Consider the following 23,695-nt stretch of genomic DNA (forward strand, 5'->3'; position numbering starts at 1 on the left):
AACACAATTAAGAATTATTCAAAATGATGTTTGCTTTATTACAGTTAGCATCTTGTTTTATGCTGCATATTGTAACATAACTTTACATTAAGCATGGGTAAAAAAAAATAGCTTAATCTAAGCTATTTCATAGACACAGTACACATTTGTCAGGGTATTGATAATTGACACATGATATTGCAGTTGCATGCTTTAAACCAGGGGTGTCCAAACTCAGTTCTGGAGGGCCGGTGTTCTGGAGAGTTTAGCTCCAACTTTAATCAAATACACCTGAACCAGATAATCAAGCTCTCACTAGATTCACTAGACACTTACAGGCGGGTGTGTTGAAGCAAGTTGGAGCTAAACTCAGCAGGACACCGGCTCTCCAGGACCAAGTTTGGACACCCCTGCGTTAGCTGTCAATGCACTCTGTTCCTAATTTATTGTATTTATTTAGCATAATACCAAACAATGCAGTGGACTTTGCCTTGACTTACAGCGAAAGGCTCTGAGGCGAGGAATGACCCCTGGGCTGGCTGGAGGAGTGGTGCTTTCACTACTCTGACATTTCCTCTTGTCCACACTGGGCGAAGCTTGCACTGTGATCTTATGCTCAAAACCTTAAACAAACAGATGCTGTTAGAGACTTAAAGGCTACTATTTCATTTTCGCCACTAGAGGGTGCATATTCACAACAAACAAAGGTGTATTTTGATGACGATGTGATGGACATTCATTACATTCTATGAGACTCATGTTCTTGGATGAGCTAAAATATTAAAAATTATTATCATGTTAGCATGAAGCAGAGATAAGTTGAAAGCGGTTTAAGTGGCATAAGATAGCTGGATTACTTGAGATAAAGAAAATATAATAAAGATAAAGAAAAGTGGAAAGAAACAGCGCTGTTTGTCATAAACATGGCATTAAAATTGCTTATTTTTCTATATTTAAATAATAATGTAAGTAAATAAGTCAGCTAAGTACAGTATATAACTGTTCAAGTTGTTTTAGGATATTTTAATGGAAAAAAAACGCACATATTGCGCCTTTGAAGTCAGCATGAAATGTACATTGTTATAGTCTTTTCTTTTTATTGTAACATTTATCTGAGTGAAACAAGTTCCTGAACAAAAACAAATGCATGTCAGGACTTACTTTTGTCCAACGTTTGGCTTATTGACGTTTATTATTTAAGCAATTTGATACGAGTGACAAGCTATTCTGTTGCTCTCTTGGACGCACTACATTTAAATATATTAACAATGAACGGACATTCCTCAAAGCATTATTGTTCATATTTGTATTTTTGTAGGCCAGAGACTCCAGAGATGCAGACTTCAAAACTCAAAGACAGTTTATATTTACTTTTTCTCAGATGATATCCACAAATTGTAGTAGTAGAACTGCTGTTGCCAACTATATTCAGAGGAATTTGCTTAAGGTGGAACAATTTGTTGCTAAAAGTTGCTCAATGACTCTTGCATAATGACGTCATTACGTAATCGCAATTCAAAACAGCATCTTTACGTAATCTATAAGATAATGAATGAGTTTTGTCAAATTGACTGGCCATCTCATAAAACCATTATTTAAAATGTGTTCAATTATACAACTTTAATGGCAGTTATTGAATAATTCCTATATGATCAACAATTAGCAATTATATATGTTAATGACAGCGACGCAGTAGCGCAGTAGGTAGTGCTGTCGCCTCACAGCAAGAGGGTTGCTGGTTCGAGCATCGGCTGGGTCAGTTGGCCTTTCTGTGTGGAGTTTGCGTGTTCTCCCCGCGTTCGCGTGGGTTTCCTTCGGGTACTTTAATTTCCCTAATAATTCCAAAAACATGCGGTACAGGTGAATTGTCTATAGTGTATGTGTGTGAATGAGTGTATGGATGTTTCCCAGACATGGGTTGCAGAAGGAAGGGCATCCGCTGCATAAAAACGTGCCGGGTAAGTTGACGGTTCATTCATTCCGCTGTGGCGACCCCGGATTAATAGCAGGACTAAGGCGAAAATGAATGAATGAATAGATGTACACATGATGTGCAGTGTAGTTACCAGGTAACTACAGGTAGTAGTAATGAATACTTTTTACTTAAGTACATATTTCAGGCTGTACTTCTTTACTTTTACTTGAGTATAAAAGTGTAGTCAGTTCTTCAATTTTTACCAGAGTCATTTTAAACATGATTATCTGTACTTCTACTTGAGTTACTCCTTACATTTTTACACTTTAGCCATCTCTGGGTTTGAGCCGCAGGTAGGCTGGGTTTAGGTGGTGTAGGTGAAGTAGACATTAATAAAATACATCAGGTTACTGTGAGGTTGGGTTAAGGGTTGAGGTAGGTGTAGACATTCATAAAGCACATTATTAGAGGCTGGTACATGTACAAGACATTAAATAAATTAAGAAACTCCAGTTTTGTACAGCCTACCAGGAGCTCAAGTCCCACTCATTTGGAGCTGACTCTGACCTCTGTTTATACCCTTCTCCATGATTTGAGTCGCTAGTTGAGTAGCTTCAAATAGTTAAATTAATGTAATAAATGCTAAATTTGTTGGTAGGTGGTTTTTTAAAAAAAAAGGTTGCAAGGATAGTTTGAAAAGCATTTTCTTTTCTCTGTTGAACACAAAAATATTTTAATAAAATTAGTAAAACAATGGCCATTGACATTTATGGCATTTTTTCCTACAATGGAGGTCAATGTTTCCAACATTTCTCAAAATATCTTCTTTTGTGTTTGACAAAACGAAAAGTAACCCAAAAATGTTTGTAATCAAATAAAGGTGAGTTAATGAAGACAAGATTGTCATTTTTGATTGAGCATACATAAACAGATTCCCTTTCCACCCACCAGATGGCAGACTGATGCAGTTGCTGTCTCTGCCGAGCTTGAGCAGACGGCTCTTTTTGAAGTTGCCTTTGCGCTTTTTGACCTGCGGTTTCTCTTGGTACATCTGATGGATGATGATGTTGAGCTCTCTCTCCACTATGTCGATCTCTCGCTCTGCTAACTCCTGCTCGCGTCTCCTCAGATGCTCCTCCTGCTCCCTCTGCTCCTCCGCTGCCCGGGCCAGAGCTTCCTCCCAGGATCGCAACTCCTAATGGAGAGCCAGTTATTTAGACCACTAATCCAAAGTTATTGCTTGTTATATTGTTCTAATGTCATTTCATTAAGCAGCGATTATTCGATTTTTCCTATGCATTAGGCTCTGTATGGTGACATGTTTTATACTGAGTTAAAATTCCTGTATGTAAACAAACATTTTCTTAATCAACCATGATCTGTACTGTGTTTTAAAGGTTTACTTTTACCATTTTTTATAGGTTTACTTAAAAAAAACTACATTTTTTTTACCAAAATAAACAACGGCAAATAAAGTTTCCTTTTCATGTTTTATACAGGTTTTACTAAGTCAAATTCAAGATTTTTAAAAATGTTTTAAGACCTTAATGAATGAATTTTCTGTTCCTAATGATGTTTTTTTTTCTATAATAATCTAATGTATGAACAAAACTGTCTAATTCAGTGTCTTCACCATGTATGGTCTACACTCACTGGCCCCTTTATTAGGTACACCTTACTAGTACCTGGTTGGACCCCCTTTTGCCTTCAGAACTTCATTAATCCTTCATGGCATAGATTTAACAAGGTACTGGAAATATTCCTCAGAGATTTTGATCCATAATGGCATGACAGCATAATGCAGTTGCTGCATATTTGTCGGCTGCACATCCATGATGTGAATCTCCCGTTGCCCCACATCCCAAAGGTGCTCTCTTGGATTGAGACCTGGTGACTGTGGAGGACATTTGAGAACAGTGAACTCATTGCCATGTTCAAGAAACCAGTCTGAAATGATTCACGCTTTATGACACGGCGTGTTACCCTGCTGGAAGTAGCCATCAGAAGATGTGCACACTGTGGTCATAAAGGGATGGACATGGTCAGGAACAATATTCAGGTCGGCTGTGGTGTTGACACAATGCTCAGTTGGTACTGAGCCACACTATTACACCACCACCAGCAGCCTAAACCGTCAATACAAGATAGGATGGATCCATGCTTTCATGTTGTTGATGCCAAATTCTGACCCTACCATTCGAATGTCGCAGCAGAAATCGAGACTCATCAGTCCAATCTTCTATTGTCCAATTTTGGTGAGCTTGTGTGAATTGTAGCCTCAGTTTCCTGTTCTTAGCTGACAGGAGTGGCAGCCGGTGTGGTCTTCTGTGTTCAAAGTCACTTAAATCACCTTTCTTCCTCATTCTGATGCTTGGAACTGCATCTTGACCGTGTCTACATGCCTAATTGCATTGAGTTGCTGCCACGTGATTGGCTGATTAGAAAGATGCATTAACAACCAGTTGGACAGGTGTACCTAATAAAGTGGCCGGTGAGTGTAAGTTCCATAAATTGGAAACCTTTAAATAAACAATTCTATAAACAATAAACCCTGTTTATAATAAAAGAAATAAAATTGTAACTGTTTTCATGAGTGATAAAGATAAATTATTCCAGCATGATTACAATGATTTCCAAAGGATCATGTTATTCCTGTAATATCATTATCATTACATTGCAATACACATTTATGATGACAGTCAAAGCAATTGGTAATATTTATTTAAATATTTAAAAGTAAAAATAAATATTGTTGCAATTGTAATAATATTTTACTATATACTGTTTTGCAATATTTAGATCAAATAAATGAAACCTTTATGTTCCATTTCCTCCATTCTTTTATTTTTAATGTGTATTTGTACCCATTTTTAGACAACACAATACAAATTAACTTTATTTTAACAACATCGTTTATTTGATGAGGAAAATAGATGTGATATTTGGTAAAATAATCCTGATATTCAATAAAACATTTGTTATTCTGATCATTTGCATTTCTGAAAGAAAAAAAACAATACACTAATTCATATATTTTTATTTGACATTTAGAAGACAATATCAGACCATCGACATAATCTAAAATTAACTTTGAGCTTTCTAATTTTAAACAAATATTAACTCAAGCCCAAAGCTAACACATGGGGCCCTATCATACACCCGGCGCAATGTGGCGCAAGGTGCGGCGCAATACTTGTTTGGTAGTTTCAGCTTGGCGCAAGAGTCGTTTTGAGGCGTTGCTTTACGCTGTTTAAATAGCAAATGCATTAGCGCTTATTTGTGCGCCCTTAGGCGTTTTTTTATTTTGAGAAACTATTTTCATTAGACCAAAACTAACCCGGTCTAAACTCCGGCGCAGAGTTGCGCCTCGCTTACACACTGCTTAATACGCACAAGAGAGCAATAGGCAGATATCTTTACATATGAAAATAAAAAAATATTAAGGATATATATAAATAGGATATAATAAGAATAGATATAGAATATAAATATAAAGGATTAAAATGTTACAAAACATATTATTTTCTAGCCTACATAAATATGAAAAATCACTGCTTTTATGTCTTCTTCATCTCGGGAGGCTTTTTCAGTTCATTCATAACAATTTGCTTTTGTATAATGTTATTATTATTAGCATTATTATTTATTATATCCATATTTATATTTGTTTTATTAAAAACAAGCTTAGATTTTCCCACCTGTCAGGTTTTAGACCATATGGGGCATGGCATGTGTTTTAGGATATGACTCAGGTTTTTGAACACACTTCGTTATTATTGTTCATTTATTCGTTTGCTGGAAATTAGAAATGAATTTAGAAATAGAATTTGAAACGAATATTTGCGCTTAACAAGCGCATTTAATTATTTATAGACTAATTGATGTCTGTGCGTAAAGGTTTCCCTATCCAAGAGCAAAAGTGAAAGTAGATCCATTATCTCTCATTCTCACGCAGTAGATGCTCTGTTTAACAGTTTTTTGTTAAAAAAAAAAACTGTTAACTGTTAAATGTTTGCTAGTGAATTGCTCATTTTTTCCACTTAGACTTACTTTACATCCTGTAAATAGCGAATGCGCTTATGGCGCGACACAGCTGGCTCTTAAAGGGAATGGGAGTATGAGACTCTAATTGGTTTATTCTCAAAACACACCTATAACTCATTAAGAAAATAAACTCAACCCTTTTAGACCATGCGCCACGGCGCAAAGCGGATTTTTCTGTCCGTAAATTAGCAAAAATGCGTCCTGACATGCCCTGAAAGCGTTTGCGCCCTGCGTTTTGCACTCTGCACATGGACCGTCAAAATAGAGCCCATGTAGTCTAATACATCCATAGAAACTCCATAGAATATTCAAGTGATCTCTTCGTGTTTTCGTCTATAGTTGTATATATTATTAGATAAATAGAAATACAATAGGGACTAAAAATATTTCAGAAGTCCTAGTACTGCCACTTTTATCCTTTGAGATGTAAACATGAAACAAGCATCTATTTTTGGTCCTCACCTTCTCCTTTGCTCGTAGTTCATCAAACATTTGCTGAATCTCCAGCCTCCAGTCCTCCTGCAGGGAATGGAAAGACTCCAGGGGCATCTGGAACATGGCCGACTGCTCGATGTCCTCCAGCCTCTTCAGGATACTCCCAAAAGCAGGTCGTCCACGTGGGTTAGGACACCAACACTCTATAGAGACAGGGAGAAAAGTGATTAAATGATGAAAACAGTGGATGCCTTGCAGGACAATTACTCAACAAAGACTGTCCTTACCTCCCAGCAGCTGGGCAAAGGCTTCAGGGCAGGTGGAGGGGATGGGAAGAGTCAACTTGTTCATGGCAACTCCATAGGCCACAGCCAAAGCGTCGATCTCACGGTATGGCACTTCACCAGTCAGCAGCTCCCACAATAACACTCCAAAACTGATCACAATAAACAATTAGACAAAAAAAGTCTAAATAAAAGTACAGAGGAGGACAGCAGATTGTGTTTATTCAGATGTTCGGATTCGATTTGATTCTGATTCCCGAACGCTCAATTCAATTCAAGTGGACTTTTAATTCAGTTCAGCGAATATAAATTGACTGCAATGCTACTGATTTATTCCAGAAATGATTGGTTAATGGTTTTTAAGTGCATGGGTACAAATATACTGTACAGAGCCCACAAGTCCATCTCCATCTTATGTCAGATGCATAGAATAAGTGGTCACAATATGAAATACATCAGAGATTTCTCTCTGTTTCGCTGATAAGAATCATTATCGAATTGACTTGTTTTTTAAAAAACAAAAAATTGGCCTGCAGCTATACCTCCACACATCGCTGCTTTTGGAGAACAGGGAGAGCTTGATGACCTCTGGAGCCATCCAGGCATACGTGCCCGCTGCGCTCATCTTGGTGGTGCGATGCCATTCTCGAGCAAGACCAAAGTCTGTGATCTTCAGTGTCTTTCCACTCAGGTCATCTCTCTCCACAGGCTCCAGAATCAGAACTGAGGGAAATGAAGAAAAAACAAACATAAAGCATTTTTCAGCTCAACAGTCAGAAATGAAATGGTTTAGCTCAACTGTGATTGTGAGGTATCCAAAGCAGCAAAGTAGACATTTACTGTACATGAATAAAGCAGATGAATCAACTCGTTTGGTCGTCAGTCGAAGATAATGTAAACAACTTTTCCTTTAATACTTTTTCAAATCTATGATGTCAATAAGGTTTCTCTCATTTTTTTAAAAAACTTTTTTATGCTTAAAAATCACTTTAAATAGATGTTCTGTTGTGACTTGTGATCACTTCATGGCTCGTGTTAATGCAATCCTTAAGGGGAGGGGCTAACTCTGAATATTAACTTTCATGGTAACACGGATTTCATGGATTTTTCCATTTTTTTGCAAAGTCCTGTCCTCAGGTCTTTACACTGGCCCCTAGTTATATTCAGAATAGATTTTAGAGTTACTACTTCTCTGTATATCACTGAATGGTCTAAGACCTCAATTCAATTCAGTTCAATTCACCTTTATTTGTATAGCCCTTTCACATTATAGATTGTCAAAGCAGCTTCACATAAAAGGTCATAGTAAATTGGAACAGTGTAGTTCAGTTCTGCTCAGCTTAATGTGGCTTAATAATCTCTACTGAGGGTCTAGACACTGGAGAACAAATCCATCGATGCGCAGCTCTACAGATCCCAAAACATGCAAGCTAGCGGCGACAGCGGAGAGGGAAAAAAATTTCACCAGTTGGCGAAAGTTAAGAAAAAAAACATTGAGAGAGACCAGACTCAGTTGGGCACGACCATTTTAATTTCTCTGCTGGCCAAACGTCTTGTGCAGAGCTGCAGTCTCAGCGGCGGAGGCTGGAAGCTGGGCCTCAGCGAAGACTTGACTCTCCCTGGGGCATCACAGGAATCAATACATTACAGATTTGCTCACTGAATACAAACCTAACAGATCCCTCAGATCTTTAGGATCAAGTTAATTAGAAATTCCAATAGTTCAGTCAAAGGAGGGTGAATCCGCCTTCAGCTACTAGGCTCCCCACTTATGGAGCCAGCTTTCAGAAATGATCAAATGTGCTCCAACATTAGGCACATTCAAACCAAGACTGAAAAAACGTTGGTTTAGCTATGCTTTTACGAAATAAGCCCTGTGCTACATCCGACAGATCACACTATTATGACTTTCTTTTCTTTTTCAGTCTTTTATATCCTGTTTTAAGCACATTTTAATCTGATTTAATCTGTTTTAATCATTTTTTAATTAATTTAATCATTTTGTATTTTTTTTGTTTTTTATTTTTGTTTATGTAAAGCACTTTGAATTACCATTGTGTATGAAATGTCCTATATAAATAAGCTTGCCTTGCCTTTAGTTTAAGTCACAATTCACGCTATTAACTATACGGACTAAGCTATTAATTGTTTACTAGTAATTGTAAAGTATGATTTTAATCTGCATCGCTAATCCTACCCAAAACTTAAACTCAACTACTACTTTACTGACTATTAATAAACAGCTAAATAGTAGTAGGTTAATGGTTTGCTAATACCATGAATTGTGAGCTAAACCAAAAATAAAAAAAATTATATATATATATATATATATATATATATATATATATATATATATATATATATATATATATATATATATATATATATATTTGTAATTCTTACTGTTGTTCCCTAAACAATATTTTATCATTAAAAGTAAGAAAGAAAACATTTCCCTGGGTTAATATGGCTCTAGTAACCTGGGTTATATATTCAAAAGTCATTTGTTAGTTGGTCTTATTGCTGATGTCACACACATGGTGATTTAAAACAGAAAGCAACAACTGGTTGGAAAGAAATCTTGACATGCTACTTGTTCACAACAACAAGAGGATAATGTACAAGTCAGAATTGTATAATCTGGCACAGGCTATTGTAATAAACAAAAATAAATAATGTGTAGTTTAAACCCGCCATAAGTAGTCTCCGTGAGATCACCTGAAGTCAAACCAGATCATTTGGCACTCAGTAGTTGGCAAACAATCCTCGATTTGCACTTAAGATAAAAGTGAAGTGCAAATATACTGCAAGTTTGAGTCATCTGAGAATGACACAGTGTGAGAAGCAGCAGTACTTGTGTACACAGTAAACAAACTAGACAAAACTGACTACAGATCTTGGTTAATCTTAAATAATTCAACACAATGTTTAAAATTAAATTTAAAAAAATAATAATTAAAATAGGATTGATAAAATGATTCTCATAATGTTGAAAGATTTTCAGGATAACCGGCATTCGCAACATGTTTTAATTTCCATGTGTGATGTATTTCTAAGTAAAGCAGGATGTTCAATGGGAACAAAATCTAAGGCAGAACTTGATTATATCCATCAGAAATCAATTGGATCATGAAACATGATTATCCTATATATATATATATATATATATATATTCAGTTGAAGTCAGAATTATTAAATTATTAGCCCCCTTGAATTTTTTTTTTTTTTTATATTTTCCAAATGATGTTTTACAAAGCAAGGAAATTTTCACAGTAATTCTGATAATATTTTTTCTTCTGGATAAAGGCTTACTTGTTATATTTCGGCTCGAATAAAAGCAGTTTTAAAAATTTTAAACACAATTTTAGGGACAAAATGATTAGCCCCTTTAAGCTATTTTTTTCTCGATAATCTACAGAACAAACCATCATTATACAATAACTTGCCTAATTACCCTATCCTGCCTAGTTAACCTAATTAACCTAGTTAAGCCTTTAATTGTCACTTTAAGCTGTATAACTGAACTATCATAGTGTGATGCATCGTTTGGGAAAAGAATGATGTAGTGACGACTCTGACGAGTGTTTCCCAAAACTAGTTTTTCTATCGCAGATCTATCATTTGAACCATGTTAGTTATAAACGTAAAACGTCCATAATGACGCTATAAACGGAGTGAAGTACCGCATTTTATTCGGAAATTTATTTCCGCACAATAAGAAATCTGGTCGGGCTCAGCAGCTGTACCCTCTAGTATGGACTTCATTTCCGATGTTAAAAGTTTGCCCAGTAGCTTGCCGCATCTGGAGCTGATTTGATCACGATGGCAATGTTTGAGTTCGGTAAAGAAACAGAGTAAACAAACAAATACAAAAGATAAAATAAATAAACAACAGGCTGAAACAAGGTGATAAACATCTGCAACTGATTTTCTTTTTCTAAATTGCCTTTAAAAACACTATCGGTTGGGTTTAGGGATGGGGTAGGTGGGTCAATCAGTCAGTCAACTACAAGCTGGCCTGGTCGGCTGAATTGTATATTGCGCCCTCTGGTGGATTTATGTGAGAAGAGGATGTGCGAGAGAAAAATTTGAACAAAGGCCTTACTATCTTTAACTGGCCTCCCCAGCAATTGCTGTTCTGCTATTGGCTGGAGCGGCCAAAAGGTGAACTCAGAGCTGAAAATAAACACTACTGACGTGAATCAAGACTAAATGTTTGCACATTGACATTGTTTTTTAGTGTGAGTTAGAATTTATTAGATCTGAAAAAAATATTTGACCTGTTCATTTTAATATTATCAACTAAAATGATTTAAACACATGGCTAATAATAACAGCTCTAATCACATATTTTTCCTGTATCATGCAGCCCTAAATTCATCACTGTCAAACTCAAGAGTGTAAACTGGGTCCATTGTGTTTTAATAGAGTCAGCAAAATGAAGACTTCTTGGCTTTTGAAGCGAGTAGAAGCTCTAAACGCTATCAATTATTCATCACCAAGTAGCATGTGTGCAGACAACACGCGGACCCAAAGAGAAACAAGATCTTTTAAACACACACACACACAAACGCTCTCTCTTTCACATCACTAAGGTAACACAACACAAACTTAATTTTACATCACAAACGAGACACATGACAAGCTTGAACCAACACACACACAAACCCCTAACAGGCGCCAGTAAACTGCATGCGGAGGACAATGTCAATATTTCACAGAAGCGGCATTAGAGGACAGAATGATACCAGCATTGTTATCCATGAATTAAGCTCTGTGTTTACTGAAACTACCAAGCTCCTCCACACATGTAGTTTATTAGAACAAGAATTATGTATGTCAATAGGTAGGCTGAAAAAAAAAAAGGTTGGGAAAGACTAGTTTAAGCCGCACTGTCACGCCACCTTCACCCACACGGCATGAAGCCTTAAAAGAGTTCAGTTAGACTTTCTGTAGTCCACATTTACTAACATGAGTCAGACCGGATAGAATAACTGATGGGGAAAAAAAAATTATCATACAATTTAGTTTTGGTGTTCACATCAGAATAGATTTTTTATATGCAGATAAAGTCAGAAATATTAGCCCTTCTTTTAATTTTTTTCTTTTTTAAATATTTCTCAAATGAACAGAGCAAGGACATTTCCACACCATGTCGAATAATATTATTTCTTCTGGAGAACGTTTTATTTGTTTCATTTCAGCTAGAATAAAAGCAGTTTTAAATTTTTTAAAAGCCATTTTAAGGTAAAAAATGTAGCCCCTTTAAGCTATATTTTTTCGATAGTCTACAGAACAAACCATGGTTATAAAAAAACTTGGCTGATTACCCTAACCTGCCTATTTAACCCAATTAACCTAGTTAAGCCTATAAATCTCACTTTAAGCTGTATAGAAGTGTCTTGAAAAATATCTAGTAAAACATTATGTACTGTCATCATGGCAAAGAGAAATGTATGAGTCAGTCTTTGCTTATAAAAATGATGTTTTAGAAACGTACACCTTTAATTTTTGGCTACAAAAAATTCCTTAAATAATGGATTTTTTCCATTTATATACTATGTGTATGAGAGGGATGCTAGTTTGTGCTACTACGTTCTTCCCCCTCTGTGTTTCCTCCTGTGTTTCCATGTGTGGTCAGACTATGGAAATGTTTGGAGTGTCAATAGTCAGCTGGACTGGTTTGTGTGGGGTGGAGAAGGGTGGAGCACAGCCTGCTAGTCTATTATCACCACACATATGCAAACTGATGAGAGAGAGAGGGAGGGAAAAAGAACACAGCTGAGTTTTTGTTTGACTTGCACATCACAAGCTTAGGTTCAACAGGTGGAACCTTTCCTTCTTTCCCTCCACAGTATCATATTAACTTCACGAACGCAAGTCACAAAATTCCAAGTTATGTTATTCCCAAGTAACAATCGCTGAATAACAAAGGCTACAAATACGTTCACATCCATATACAGTGGTCCTTAGTTAAGTTCTAAAAATAATCCACAATAGACAAAATCCGTAAAGTAGTCAGCTTTATTTTTTACAATTATCATTGAGGTTTTAAGGCTGTATAACCCCGCACTACACACTTTATACACTTTTCTCAGACAGGCATTAACATTTTCACACCTTTCCTCTCTTGTTTTAACACTTAAACAGTTTCAAATTTTCGTAGAAAAATAAGTCTAGTATTATAGAATGAAACCAAAGATCAAAACCTGTTGTCAAGCATAAATATTTATTACTGTCAGCAAAAGGTTCATAAAGCTATTAAGCTTTTTTTGCAGATAATGTTGGTATCCAGCGTATTGTTCTTTTTTCTCTAGTCACTGATCCACGAAACTATAGCAGACTCCATTCTTAAGAAGGTCGCACTGCGGAAGCGCCACGCACATGACAGTTGGAAGTAACACATACCGAACATGCACATTCACATGTTATTTAAAAGTAAATTATTCAGATTGTGCTCTGTGTCACAAATATGAACAGTCTCCTGAGTAACAGCAGGGCATCTCAGACAGCCGCTGACTTGCGTCGCTGGTGTGCGTACCCTGATATACCTATGTTTGCATGGCGCTGCGCATCCAGACCCCCTTTACGATGGTCTTGCTGCGGACAGTTACTACCCTTTTTGGAACTCACACTGCTAGCAATCAGCAATTTGTGTAAATTTGGCATGCTGGACGTATTTTGTACTGTACAGGACACACAGAGGAGATTGATTTACAGTGGTCTACAGCTAATCAGGACGCAGAACACAATGCGCTGTAAAAAAAAAAGAAAAAAAAGGCTGTCAAATTGTACACACACAAAAAAAAATCTGCAAAACTACGAAGCAGCGAAAGGTGACCCACATTATAGTGAGGGACTGCTGAATGTTAGTCTGTCATGTTTTTGGTTGTTTGGCACCATCTTGCTTTGCTTTTTAAGTAAAGAATTGATAAACTGTTAGATTTTAGAGCTTTGTTTTGTGTCTGGTTGTTACATTTTGTGGCATGTAGCCATGTAATAAGTGAGGTAAAATACATCCAGAATGTTGTCATTGCAGAATAAAGAGCTCCATGTCATACTTTTTTAAAGCATCACAAAGCAACTGACACACACTATACAAACACTATAGCCCCTTTCACACAGTGATACCGGTAAATATCTGGAAAATTTCCGGAACGACTTTACCAGTATATTCAAAAAAGCGCTGTTCACACAGGCGAGGAGGTTATGGAAATTTTCCGGAAAAGAGCATTCACACATCCATTCCAAAATACCGGTAAATTCTGACATCATTCACCACAAATGAGCTTTAAACGGCTGTGCTTGTATTTGTAAACATTTGACTAAATTACAAACTCTGTGGATGATCAGTATTGTGAACAACTTTCGCATGTCGAGATGTTTATAATATGTGCGTGTGCAGGCCCTCACAGGCTGTTTCAAAGGCACACGCAAAGCTTAAAGGTAAACAAACAACGGCTTATCATAAGCATCTCATTGATGATTATTTACACAGTTGGCATAAAGAAGAACATATAAACGTGATCTGACTAACTTTTAGCAGCTATATGTGTCTGGAAAAATATTCAAAGGTTTTTATTCTCACAAACCGCGCGTACGTATATGCGTCTGACTGTTGTGATTGGCTAAAGCAGACGTCTCACGTTAGCACGTTCTAGACGTGCACACGCTTATTACGGTAATCTTCCTTCTGCATTCACACAGCGCAGCATTCCGGCAAATTGCCGGTAATGTTACAACTTCTCTTTCCGGAAAATAGCCAGAACGAATTTACCGGTATTTTCAAAAAGGACCTGTTCACACATACAAGCTTTCCGGAAAATTGCCGGCAATTTTCCGGAAAGGTCTGTATGTGTGAAAGGGGCTTATAACTTCCACCTCCTCAGATTATTATTAATTCTGTTGTTTTAATATTATTATCAGCATGAGTATATTATAGTTATCACATTATCTCATTATTATTATTGTTGTTAATATTATTATTATTTATTGAATTAAATATTTGCTAAATAATAACTATATAATTTTATTCTTTACTTTGTGTTTTTATTATTTGTATATTATCATTATTATAATGTTTTCTTTATTATTAATCTCACTGTTTTGTCTGCTGCACTTTATTTTTCTACTTTTCTTCCATTCCCTTTTCTTTTCTTCTTCTACTTTCTATTTTTTTTTTCAGTAACGTGCCTGGCAAGCTTTAATTTGCAGTAACAACCGCCTGGATGTACTTTATCCCTTACTTCATCCCTAGACATCACATACGATCCATGTCACTAGGTAAAATTGCTTATTTACCTGGATTTGAACTTCCTTAAAACTTTTGGGATAATGTAAGTACACTTGAAGTCAGAATTATTAGCCCCCCTTTGAGTTTTTTTTTTTCTTTTTTTAAATATTTCCTAAATGATGTTTAACAGAGCAAAGAAGTTTTCACAGCATATCTGATAATAATTTTTCTTCTGGAGAAAGTCTTATTTGTTTTATTTTGGCTAGAATAAAAGCAGTTTTTAATTTTTCAAAAACTATTTTAGGGACAAAATGATTAGCCCCTTTAAGCAATTTTTTTTCGATAGTCTACAGAACAAACCATCGTTATAGAATAACTTGCCTGATTAGCCTTGCCTGCCTAGTTAACCTAATTAATCTAGTTAAGCCTTTAAACGTCACTTTAAGTTGTATAGAAGTGTCTTGAAAAATATCTAGTCAAATACTACTTACTGTCATCGTAGCAAAGATAAAATAAATCAGTTATTAGAAATGAGTTATTAAAACTATTGTGTTAAGAAATGTGTTGAAAAAAATTCTCTCCATTAAACAGAAATTGGGGAAAAAATAAACAGGGAGTTATCTGACTTCAACTGTATATATCAGAATATATAACACTGTTCTAGTGTTTTTTTATATTTAGATACTAAGAAATCTTAACCATTGTGCCTTTAATAGTTAACTAATCTTGTAAAATGTTAACATATTTCTTAGTGAATTCATTCATTCATTTTCTCATCGGCTTAGTCCCTTTATTAATTAGGGGTCGCTACAGCGGAATGAACCGCCTCTTAGTGAATTTGTTAAGAAGGAATATGTGATGATCTTTCACATTGTGCATTAGTATGTGTGTGTCTGTCTGTCTGTCTTGTGTTTATATCCAGCACATTTGTTATATTTTGTAGTCTTATCATCTATACCTTTCCAGAAAAAAAATCTATAAAGTTATCTCTATTGATGTGAACTCACTTTTTTCACTTTTAATATTATAATAGTTTTTCTTTTATATCTGTTTGTTTTGATTATTTAAATTAAATGTGTTAAATATGGCAGAGACTTTGTTATGTGTATCCACTTGAGTGATTTGTCTATTGGCAGAGACTCTGTTATGTGTATTCACTTGAGTGATGTGTCTATTATTGTAAAAGAGTTTTTTGTGTGCCACTGGTCGGTGATGATGCGTAGGTATCTATAAATAACTTTATTTTTTGTATACTCTTGAAAAATAGTGCTTTTATGTGGACGTAGATGAATCGTGTGTGAGTGTGTGTACTGATATGTTTCTGGTTCTGGTTTAAAGGGTTTACTAGGAGACTAATGAATGGAAAGCTTCTCACAATGTTAATAAGCCACTGTTACGTTTCTGTGTTAGTGTCCATATTATGAGACAGTAAATGTGTGTGCGTATGTGTGAGAGTGTGTGTGCATGCCACAGAGAAATAATGTATAGGATTGTGTTAATATATGTGAAAAGAGTGGTTGGAGTATTCTTGGAAGTGAATAAAAAGGCATAGACGCATTCAATGAACATGTTTAAGGTCGAACAAGCAAGGGTGTGTCGGTTATGGTGTGTGTGTGTGTGTGTGTTTGTGTACTTGTACAATGCATATTCGTGCATATTTGTTCCAATTACCTTGTGTTGTGGCTTTCCACTAAAGGCCACTTCTGGTCATTCAGAGCATGAATGGAAGTGTGTGTTTACGTGTTAGGATGATATATGAGATTATAGTCACACAGGTTTTACAACTCGCAACTGTCCAGCATCAAGTGCTCTCAAACCAAGAGCTGAATTTGAAATGAATTGAAATGATTATTTCAAATTATGAAAGCATAATATATAGTTTCAGCATCGATATGGCATTGGGATCATTTGCAATAGTCACATCGCAGGATATACAATGTTGAGTTTAATTGTATTATTTGTATTTTTATATTATTATTAGTGTTTTTGAGGCCTATGACTGTATAATAATTGTAAAAGCATTCAGGAATAAAAAATTGTACTGTTTGTAAACTTTAATAATGATTGTGTATGTAATTTATATAATGAAGAGTTCTATTATGCAATAAAGTGGAGGAACTATGATTTGCACTATGAGTCAATTTGTATGCAAAAACCCGGAAGCGAGTTAGCATTTTAGCCATTCCGTTCCCTCGTCACAAAGTCAATGGGGTTTTTTTTCAATGGGATTTCAGTTAAATCGTTTAAATAAGGTTCGTGGCCAACACAAACTCAAGTTACTTTCACGTTTTATTCTACAACATAAAATACATTCTAATACAAAAATACACACACACACATATATATATATATCTCATATACATCTGATATGAAATATGTTGGAAATTCTTGTATAAAATTATAAGCTCTGGAGCCAAACTAGCAAACAAACACATTACTTTTCCTTCGGCTTAGTCCCTTTATTCATCAGGGGTAGCCACAGCGGAATGAACCGCCAACTTATCAGCCTGTTTTACACAGCGGATGCCCTTCCAGTTGCAACCCAGTACTGGGAAACATCCATACACACTCATTCACACTCTTTATAGTTTATTCAATTCATCTATACGGAATGTCTTTGGACTATGAAGGAAACCAGACTGTGGCGAGGGGGCGTAGCCGAGAGCTGTGGGAACGGAGTGATGCCACCGCGTAAGTGAATACACCTGCGGTGCGCACCTGCAGCGGATCCCACGGAAGGAGCTCTGGACAATAAAAGGAGGAACGATGGCAGAGGAAGCCTAGAGAGGAACGGGCCCGGACATATTTTACTTTTGCTTTCAGTTTGACGGCAGTCTCCGTGAGGAGCTGCCGTCCGTTTGTTTTGGTTTAGATGGCAGTCTCCGTGAGGAGCTGCCGTCACTGTTATTAATAAATAATTTAAACCTGCGTCTTTAAATCCTCCGTGAACGTTATTACACAGACCACCCTGCGGAGAGGACACCCATGCAAACATGGGGAGAACATGCAAACTCCACACAGAAATGCCAACTGACTCAGCCGGGACCCGAGCCAGCGACCTTCTTGCTGTGAGGCAACAGTGCTAACCGCTGAGCCACCGTGTCACCCACAAACAAATACAATACAGCACAATTAGTTTTCCTTTAATAGATGTCTCCATCTGATGCTACGTTAACCGAACCATGATGATGTTAAAGTGCAGGACGGTGTCATGTCAAACACATCTGACACGCTGATACCCTTGTTTAACTGTTTGTCATTACAACAAGCAGTTTGACCCTTGACCTTTCCTGATCCGACTGGAGACTAGAGCGTTTGTCTCTTTGAGAAGTACAAGCATCCTCCAATCTTCACATGGCAGTTTAAAGTCAAGAGAGTAATAAAAGTAATTTTACAGTCGCTGATTTGTGATTAAGCAATAAAAAGAAGCTGTTTTATTGAAGTAAAGGCATAGTTCACCCAAAAATCAATATGAACTTTTGTAATTACACGCTGAAGTGCTTTCAAACTTGGAAAGGAATTTTAAATGATGTGGCACTGTAAGGGAAATGTAATGTATAACATTATATATTAATGACAATCCAGCTAGTTTTCTTGTTCATCCCTGTAGTTCATCGCTTGTTTTCTTGTTTACCTCCTCTTCTGAGGTAAACAAAATGTGTTGTAAAAACTTTCCACAAGATATGTCTATTCCTGGAACTTCTCATATGCATGTCTTACGTCATAAGCAGGGCCAGACAGATTTAGCAGACTCTTTTTTTGTTATTTATGCACAAAATTTTGTAAAATAAAAAATAAAAAGAATTATGTGGTTTTATAATTTTGAGAGTGTGCAGACATGTTTACAACCAAAATCCAATTAAAATCACTTGTATGGTAAACAAAGCTAAAGCAGGTCACTAACATAAAGTCATGAAAACAAATGTTTTTGTTATTTTAACTATTAATCAATTAATCAGGTTGGCATACAGCACCGTGGTGCTTAGGGCGACCCGAGTTCAATTCCCGACTCGAGGTCCTTTGCCAACCCTACACCTCTCTCTGCTCCCAATACTTTCCTGTCTGTAATCTTTACTGTCCTATCACAACTAAAGGTAAAACCCCCCTAAAAAACCATTTAATCGAAATTTCAGCTGTTTTTTTAGCAATAAACTAACTATAAAAGTGCCTTTGATTCTACTTTTTTTTTTTTAATTTTACAGTGTAAAAGACACACAAATTAATTAAACATTCATTCATTCATTTTCTTGGCCTTCCAGCTGCAACCCATCTCTGGGAAACATCCATACACACTAATACACTACGGATAGTTTAGCCTTCCCAATTTACCTGTACATACTGTGGGGAAAACCGGAGCACCCGGAGGAAACACATGCCAAGGCGGTGGAGAACATGCAAACTCCACACAGAAACGCCAGCTGACCCACTCGAGGCTCGAACCAGCAACCTTCCTGCTGTGAGGCAACAGCACTACCTATTGCGCCACCACATCGCCCATTAATCAAACATTTGTATATTATTCAATAATTATACTGTAATATATAATAAATAATTTATAAATAAATATAAAAAGATTGAATGATGGGGAAAACACTTATCTTCTTCATAAGACATCCATTAACCACCTGGAAGCTTCATAAATGGACCACTACCCAACATTATTATATGATGATAAATAGAGACAAACAAGATAAACAAACAAACAAACATCTGTTAAATAAGACGTGTGTTTACCAGAAGAACATTTAAATGGATAGTCATCCAAAAATGAAATTTTACTCATTATTTAATCAAGCTCAAGTGGTTCCAAAACTTTATGTTTCATTAATTTGTGATATTTAAGAAAAAATGGGAAACATTGAATTCAAGAGAATTTGTTTTCCTACTATGGATGTCAACTTTCAGCTTTTTTTTTTTCGAAATATCTTCAAAGTATGTTCTTTTACAGACAAAAAGTCTAACAGGTTCAGAACAAGTGAAGGATACTTATTGACAGAATTTTCAGTTTTATCTGTACTATCCCTTTAAATGTGGCATCATAATTTCTTATTTACAAATTTGCTAATAAACTAATTTTAGAAAATAGAAATATTTTTGTTGAAACAACACATTGACCTGCTTAATAAGACATGTATTCGCCTCTGTTGACTCATGGGTTTGTTTTACACGTGCTTCAAAAAAGACTACTAACCAACATGAGTATAGAAGAGCAAGGATAACATTTAAAACTACCCCCACTGTGTTCTTTAGACAGATGAAAAAAATTATATAAAACAACCATGGTTTAAATTTGAGGAAATGATGAAGTAATTTTCTTTTTTTGTAAACTATTTCTTTAGAGGCGATCAATTATGCCCCTTCTTACAGCATGCAAATTAATTTTCTGGTGTCCTTAAAGTGTGAAGTTTCAGCTCAAAATACCTAGTCAAATTCATTTTAACTATCCAAATTGTGCCATTTCGCTGACTGTCGCTTTAAATTTAAATGAGATTTTGCTCCCACCCCACTTTTCAAAAGTGGGTGGAGCTATACACGGCTATCTGTCACCATAATGGCAAATTCTAAACTCTAATGGCAGATGGCTGCTTCTCACTTAGAGCTGTTTATACTAATGAAGGATAGATTATCATTAATAGGCAGGGCTTTTCTTCGATGACATACACAAATGGAAAATGTCAATCAAAATGTGTTTGCAGACTGTTTTTATGAAGTGTGATTAAAAAAAAAATGAATGAATTAATTTTGACCACTAGAGGCAGGCTATATTCACACACTTGTTTAGTTTAAACCCCTTATAAAAGTGATTTTAGCAAGATAGTTCCCATTTAAGTTTTTCTTTTTTTCCTGCTGAACACAAAAGAAGATACTTTGAAGAATGTTGGAAAACACTAGCCGTTTTTCGTACTATGGATTTACTCACTCAATGGCTACTGATTTCCAAATTCCACCATAACATCTTCTTTTGTGCTAAACAGACAAATATGAAACAAGTTCGAACAAGCGGAGGGTGAGTAAATGATTATACAATGGCTTTTACTACACTTTTATTTATCACTTGTTTAAACCAATCAAAAATAAGCATTTCGTAAACAACTTGTAATTTACACATGCCACTAAACATTGACTGGTTTGTCAGACATTTGATCCAATAAAGAGACAAGCTGTCTGTGAAACACATTCTCTCACCCACTCAGCGCTGTCTCTCTAAAGCTAACTGAAAAGGTCTGTGTCTCAATCAATCCCTCAGTCGCCCACTCTTCCATATCTTCTAATCTGAACGCACCAATTCTGCCCAGTGCCACACATACAGTGCTTGCTCAGTAGGGTACATGAAGGGTGAACTGAAACAGTCCCCTCTAGGCAGGAACAGCTGGTACTGTGTTTAAATCAGGTCCCTTGTCCCCTCAGCCTCCCAACCGCTTTCTACCTGCTGCTTCAGCCCAGGTACAGCACATTACACTGCTGAGGGAGATTTTTTACAGACCCACATGCTGACGCAGCAGTTTGAAAACATCACTTCGTGTTTCTCAGAGGTTACTATTTTTGGGTCTAGGCCTATAGGAGAAGCAGTTGCTAGGAAGGCAATATATCAGATATTCACAATGATTTTGCTCGGGATGTAAAATAAACCTTTGTAAATAGTGTTGTCAAACATACTGATATTTCAGTACAAAAAATTTACTCGCAGTTTAATCCTCAAGTGCTTCCAAACCTTTCTAAGTTTATTTATTAATTTTTTGGATAATTTAAAAAAGATATTTTGAGGAATGTTGGAAACTTGCTTTTCATAGTCAAATAATAAAGGTAGGCTACTACGGAAATCAATCGCTATGTTTCCATTCAAAGATGGATCCTAAACTGGAATATCACATAAAAGACGTGCGAATAATGCAGCGTTTCTATCCAACGAGTCAAAGAGAACAAAATCCTCACTTCCTGATTGACATGTGAAAATTGTCACCTTAGAATTATAAGGTTTTATCTGACATTATTGTCAGAATTGAGTTAATTGACATATTCTTACAAAATGACAACTTGTTTACAATATGGGATGTTTTTTTTTATAAGTTATTTACATTTTTAAGACTTTTTATTCACAAAGGTAATGATTCGCACTCATCAACTAATTTGCAGAGGTGGAAAGTAACAAATTACATTTACTCACGTTACTGTACTTAAGTAGTTTTTTTGAGAATTTGTACTTTTTAGTGTTTAAAATCTGTCATTTTACTTTTACTTAAGTATAATTTGCCTAAAGTATTGTACTTCGCTACATTTTTAATCACATGCGATACTGAGTAAAAAATAAATATATAAAGAAATGCAACAGAAAAAGAAAAATGAAATTGCAAATATCGAAATATTTTTATTAAACCTATTTAGTTAGATAGGGGTTGTGTGCCATGGTAGTTTTTACAATGGTACTGAAATTGGTACAAAGAGAAAATTGAATTTTTACTGCTAATGGTACTACAGTAAATCATGACAACACTAATTGTGAATCACACAATGGTTTTTATTAGGCTTTAATATGGCCAGTAACTTTCCTAAAGGCTCATTTTTCAATTTATAGTTCAAATATATTCACTATTTAATTCAATATGTTCATTTTTTATTCAATAAACTATCTAATAATTTTAGCCAAAAGCTGAAGTAAAAATATTGTGAACAATTATGTGGCCATATATAAACTAAAATAATTTAACATTCCTCTTTCAATTCGTTAAGCAAAAAATCGGTGTGACCAAATTTCAGGGTTGTACTTTTCACAATAAACAATTGAATCTGCTGGGGCTGTTTGGATGAAACTATGAAATTTATCATAAGAAAAATATAAAAACATAAAATATCATTACAGAAATACTGAGATATAATTTTAATCATCCACCCTACTCCTTTTATAACTCCACTTTGAAAATAAATATATCCTGTAACCTACTGTATCTGATTTGAACACAGTCAGTGACATACACCGCTATCAAAGCATAATTTCACAGAAAAGGTTATTGACTAAGAGCGCTGGTGGCAAGCATGGCCGCAGACCAATCAGCAGAGGTATGACTAAGCTAGGCGGGGCCTATTTAAACCAATGACTGAGTGTGGCCCCTTTCTCCTCCCTATCCTCAGCAGTCTCTGGGAGACAGCATTTCCTCTTTTATCACTGTGCCCTACAGACAATCCCTCTCATCCCCCTCTCGTTCTCTCCATCTCTCTCTCTCTCTCTCACCCTTCACTCCCGCATGAATCAGATTCCAGCTGTCGCCTGCTGAGCCATCCATTCTTACACTCATCCAAGGGGGGAAAGAGAAAGGGATGAGGATGATGATGATGGGAATGGGTGAAAGGAGAAGAAAGGAAGGAAGGACAAGAGGAATTGGGGCATATCATCAGTGTGTGTGTGTTTGCATAAGTATGTATTTGTGTGCGCTTGTGGCTTTGTGTGCTTTATATGTGGGAGTACTAAACATAGGGAGTGACGTGAATATTTCAGACAGCAAGTAGCATCAGAAAAAGGCAGCAGAGAAAGAAGATGAAAGAGGGAGACATGGAATATATATACATGAAGGACTAAAGAGGAGCTATTTATGGCAGTCTGTCTGGCTTTATAGTGTCTGATGAGACACTATTCACTTTATAAAGACTTTTTGACTTTTTGTTAAGACTTTTACAATAATTTTAACACGCAATAATTCAGTTTTGTTGTAAAAAGCTCCAGTTCAAGGTCAAATCATACAATGTTTAGACTCTAAATACAATTAATGTGTGATCTGATTCCTGCATGAATGATTCCATTGAGTCAGTTCT

At 35.9% G+C, this 23,695-nt stretch overlaps 1 protein-coding gene across 1 annotated transcript in view; it reads right to left on the reverse strand.

Moving 5' to 3' along the window:
- map3k10 (mitogen-activated protein kinase kinase kinase 10) overlaps positions 1-23,695 on the reverse strand; it is a 66,935-nt gene that overhangs the window by 14,592 nt on the left and 28,648 nt on the right. The window contains exons 2-6 of the mRNA XM_684332.10: positions 7,200-7,380; positions 6,661-6,809; positions 6,401-6,576; positions 2,843-3,089; positions 480-602 (exon numbers count right to left, since the gene is read on the reverse strand). Coding sequence (XP_689424.4) covers positions 480-602; positions 2,843-3,089; positions 6,401-6,576; positions 6,661-6,809; positions 7,200-7,380 — 876 coding nt within the window. The remainder of the gene's footprint in view (positions 1-479; positions 603-2,842; positions 3,090-6,400; positions 6,577-6,660; positions 6,810-7,199; positions 7,381-23,695) is intronic.

The sequence above is a fragment of the Danio rerio genome, chromosome 18 (assembly GCF_049306965.1).
Source record: "Danio rerio strain Tuebingen ecotype United States chromosome 18, GRCz12tu, whole genome shotgun sequence".
NCBI lineage: Eukaryota > Metazoa > Chordata > Actinopteri > Cypriniformes > Danionidae > Danio > Danio rerio.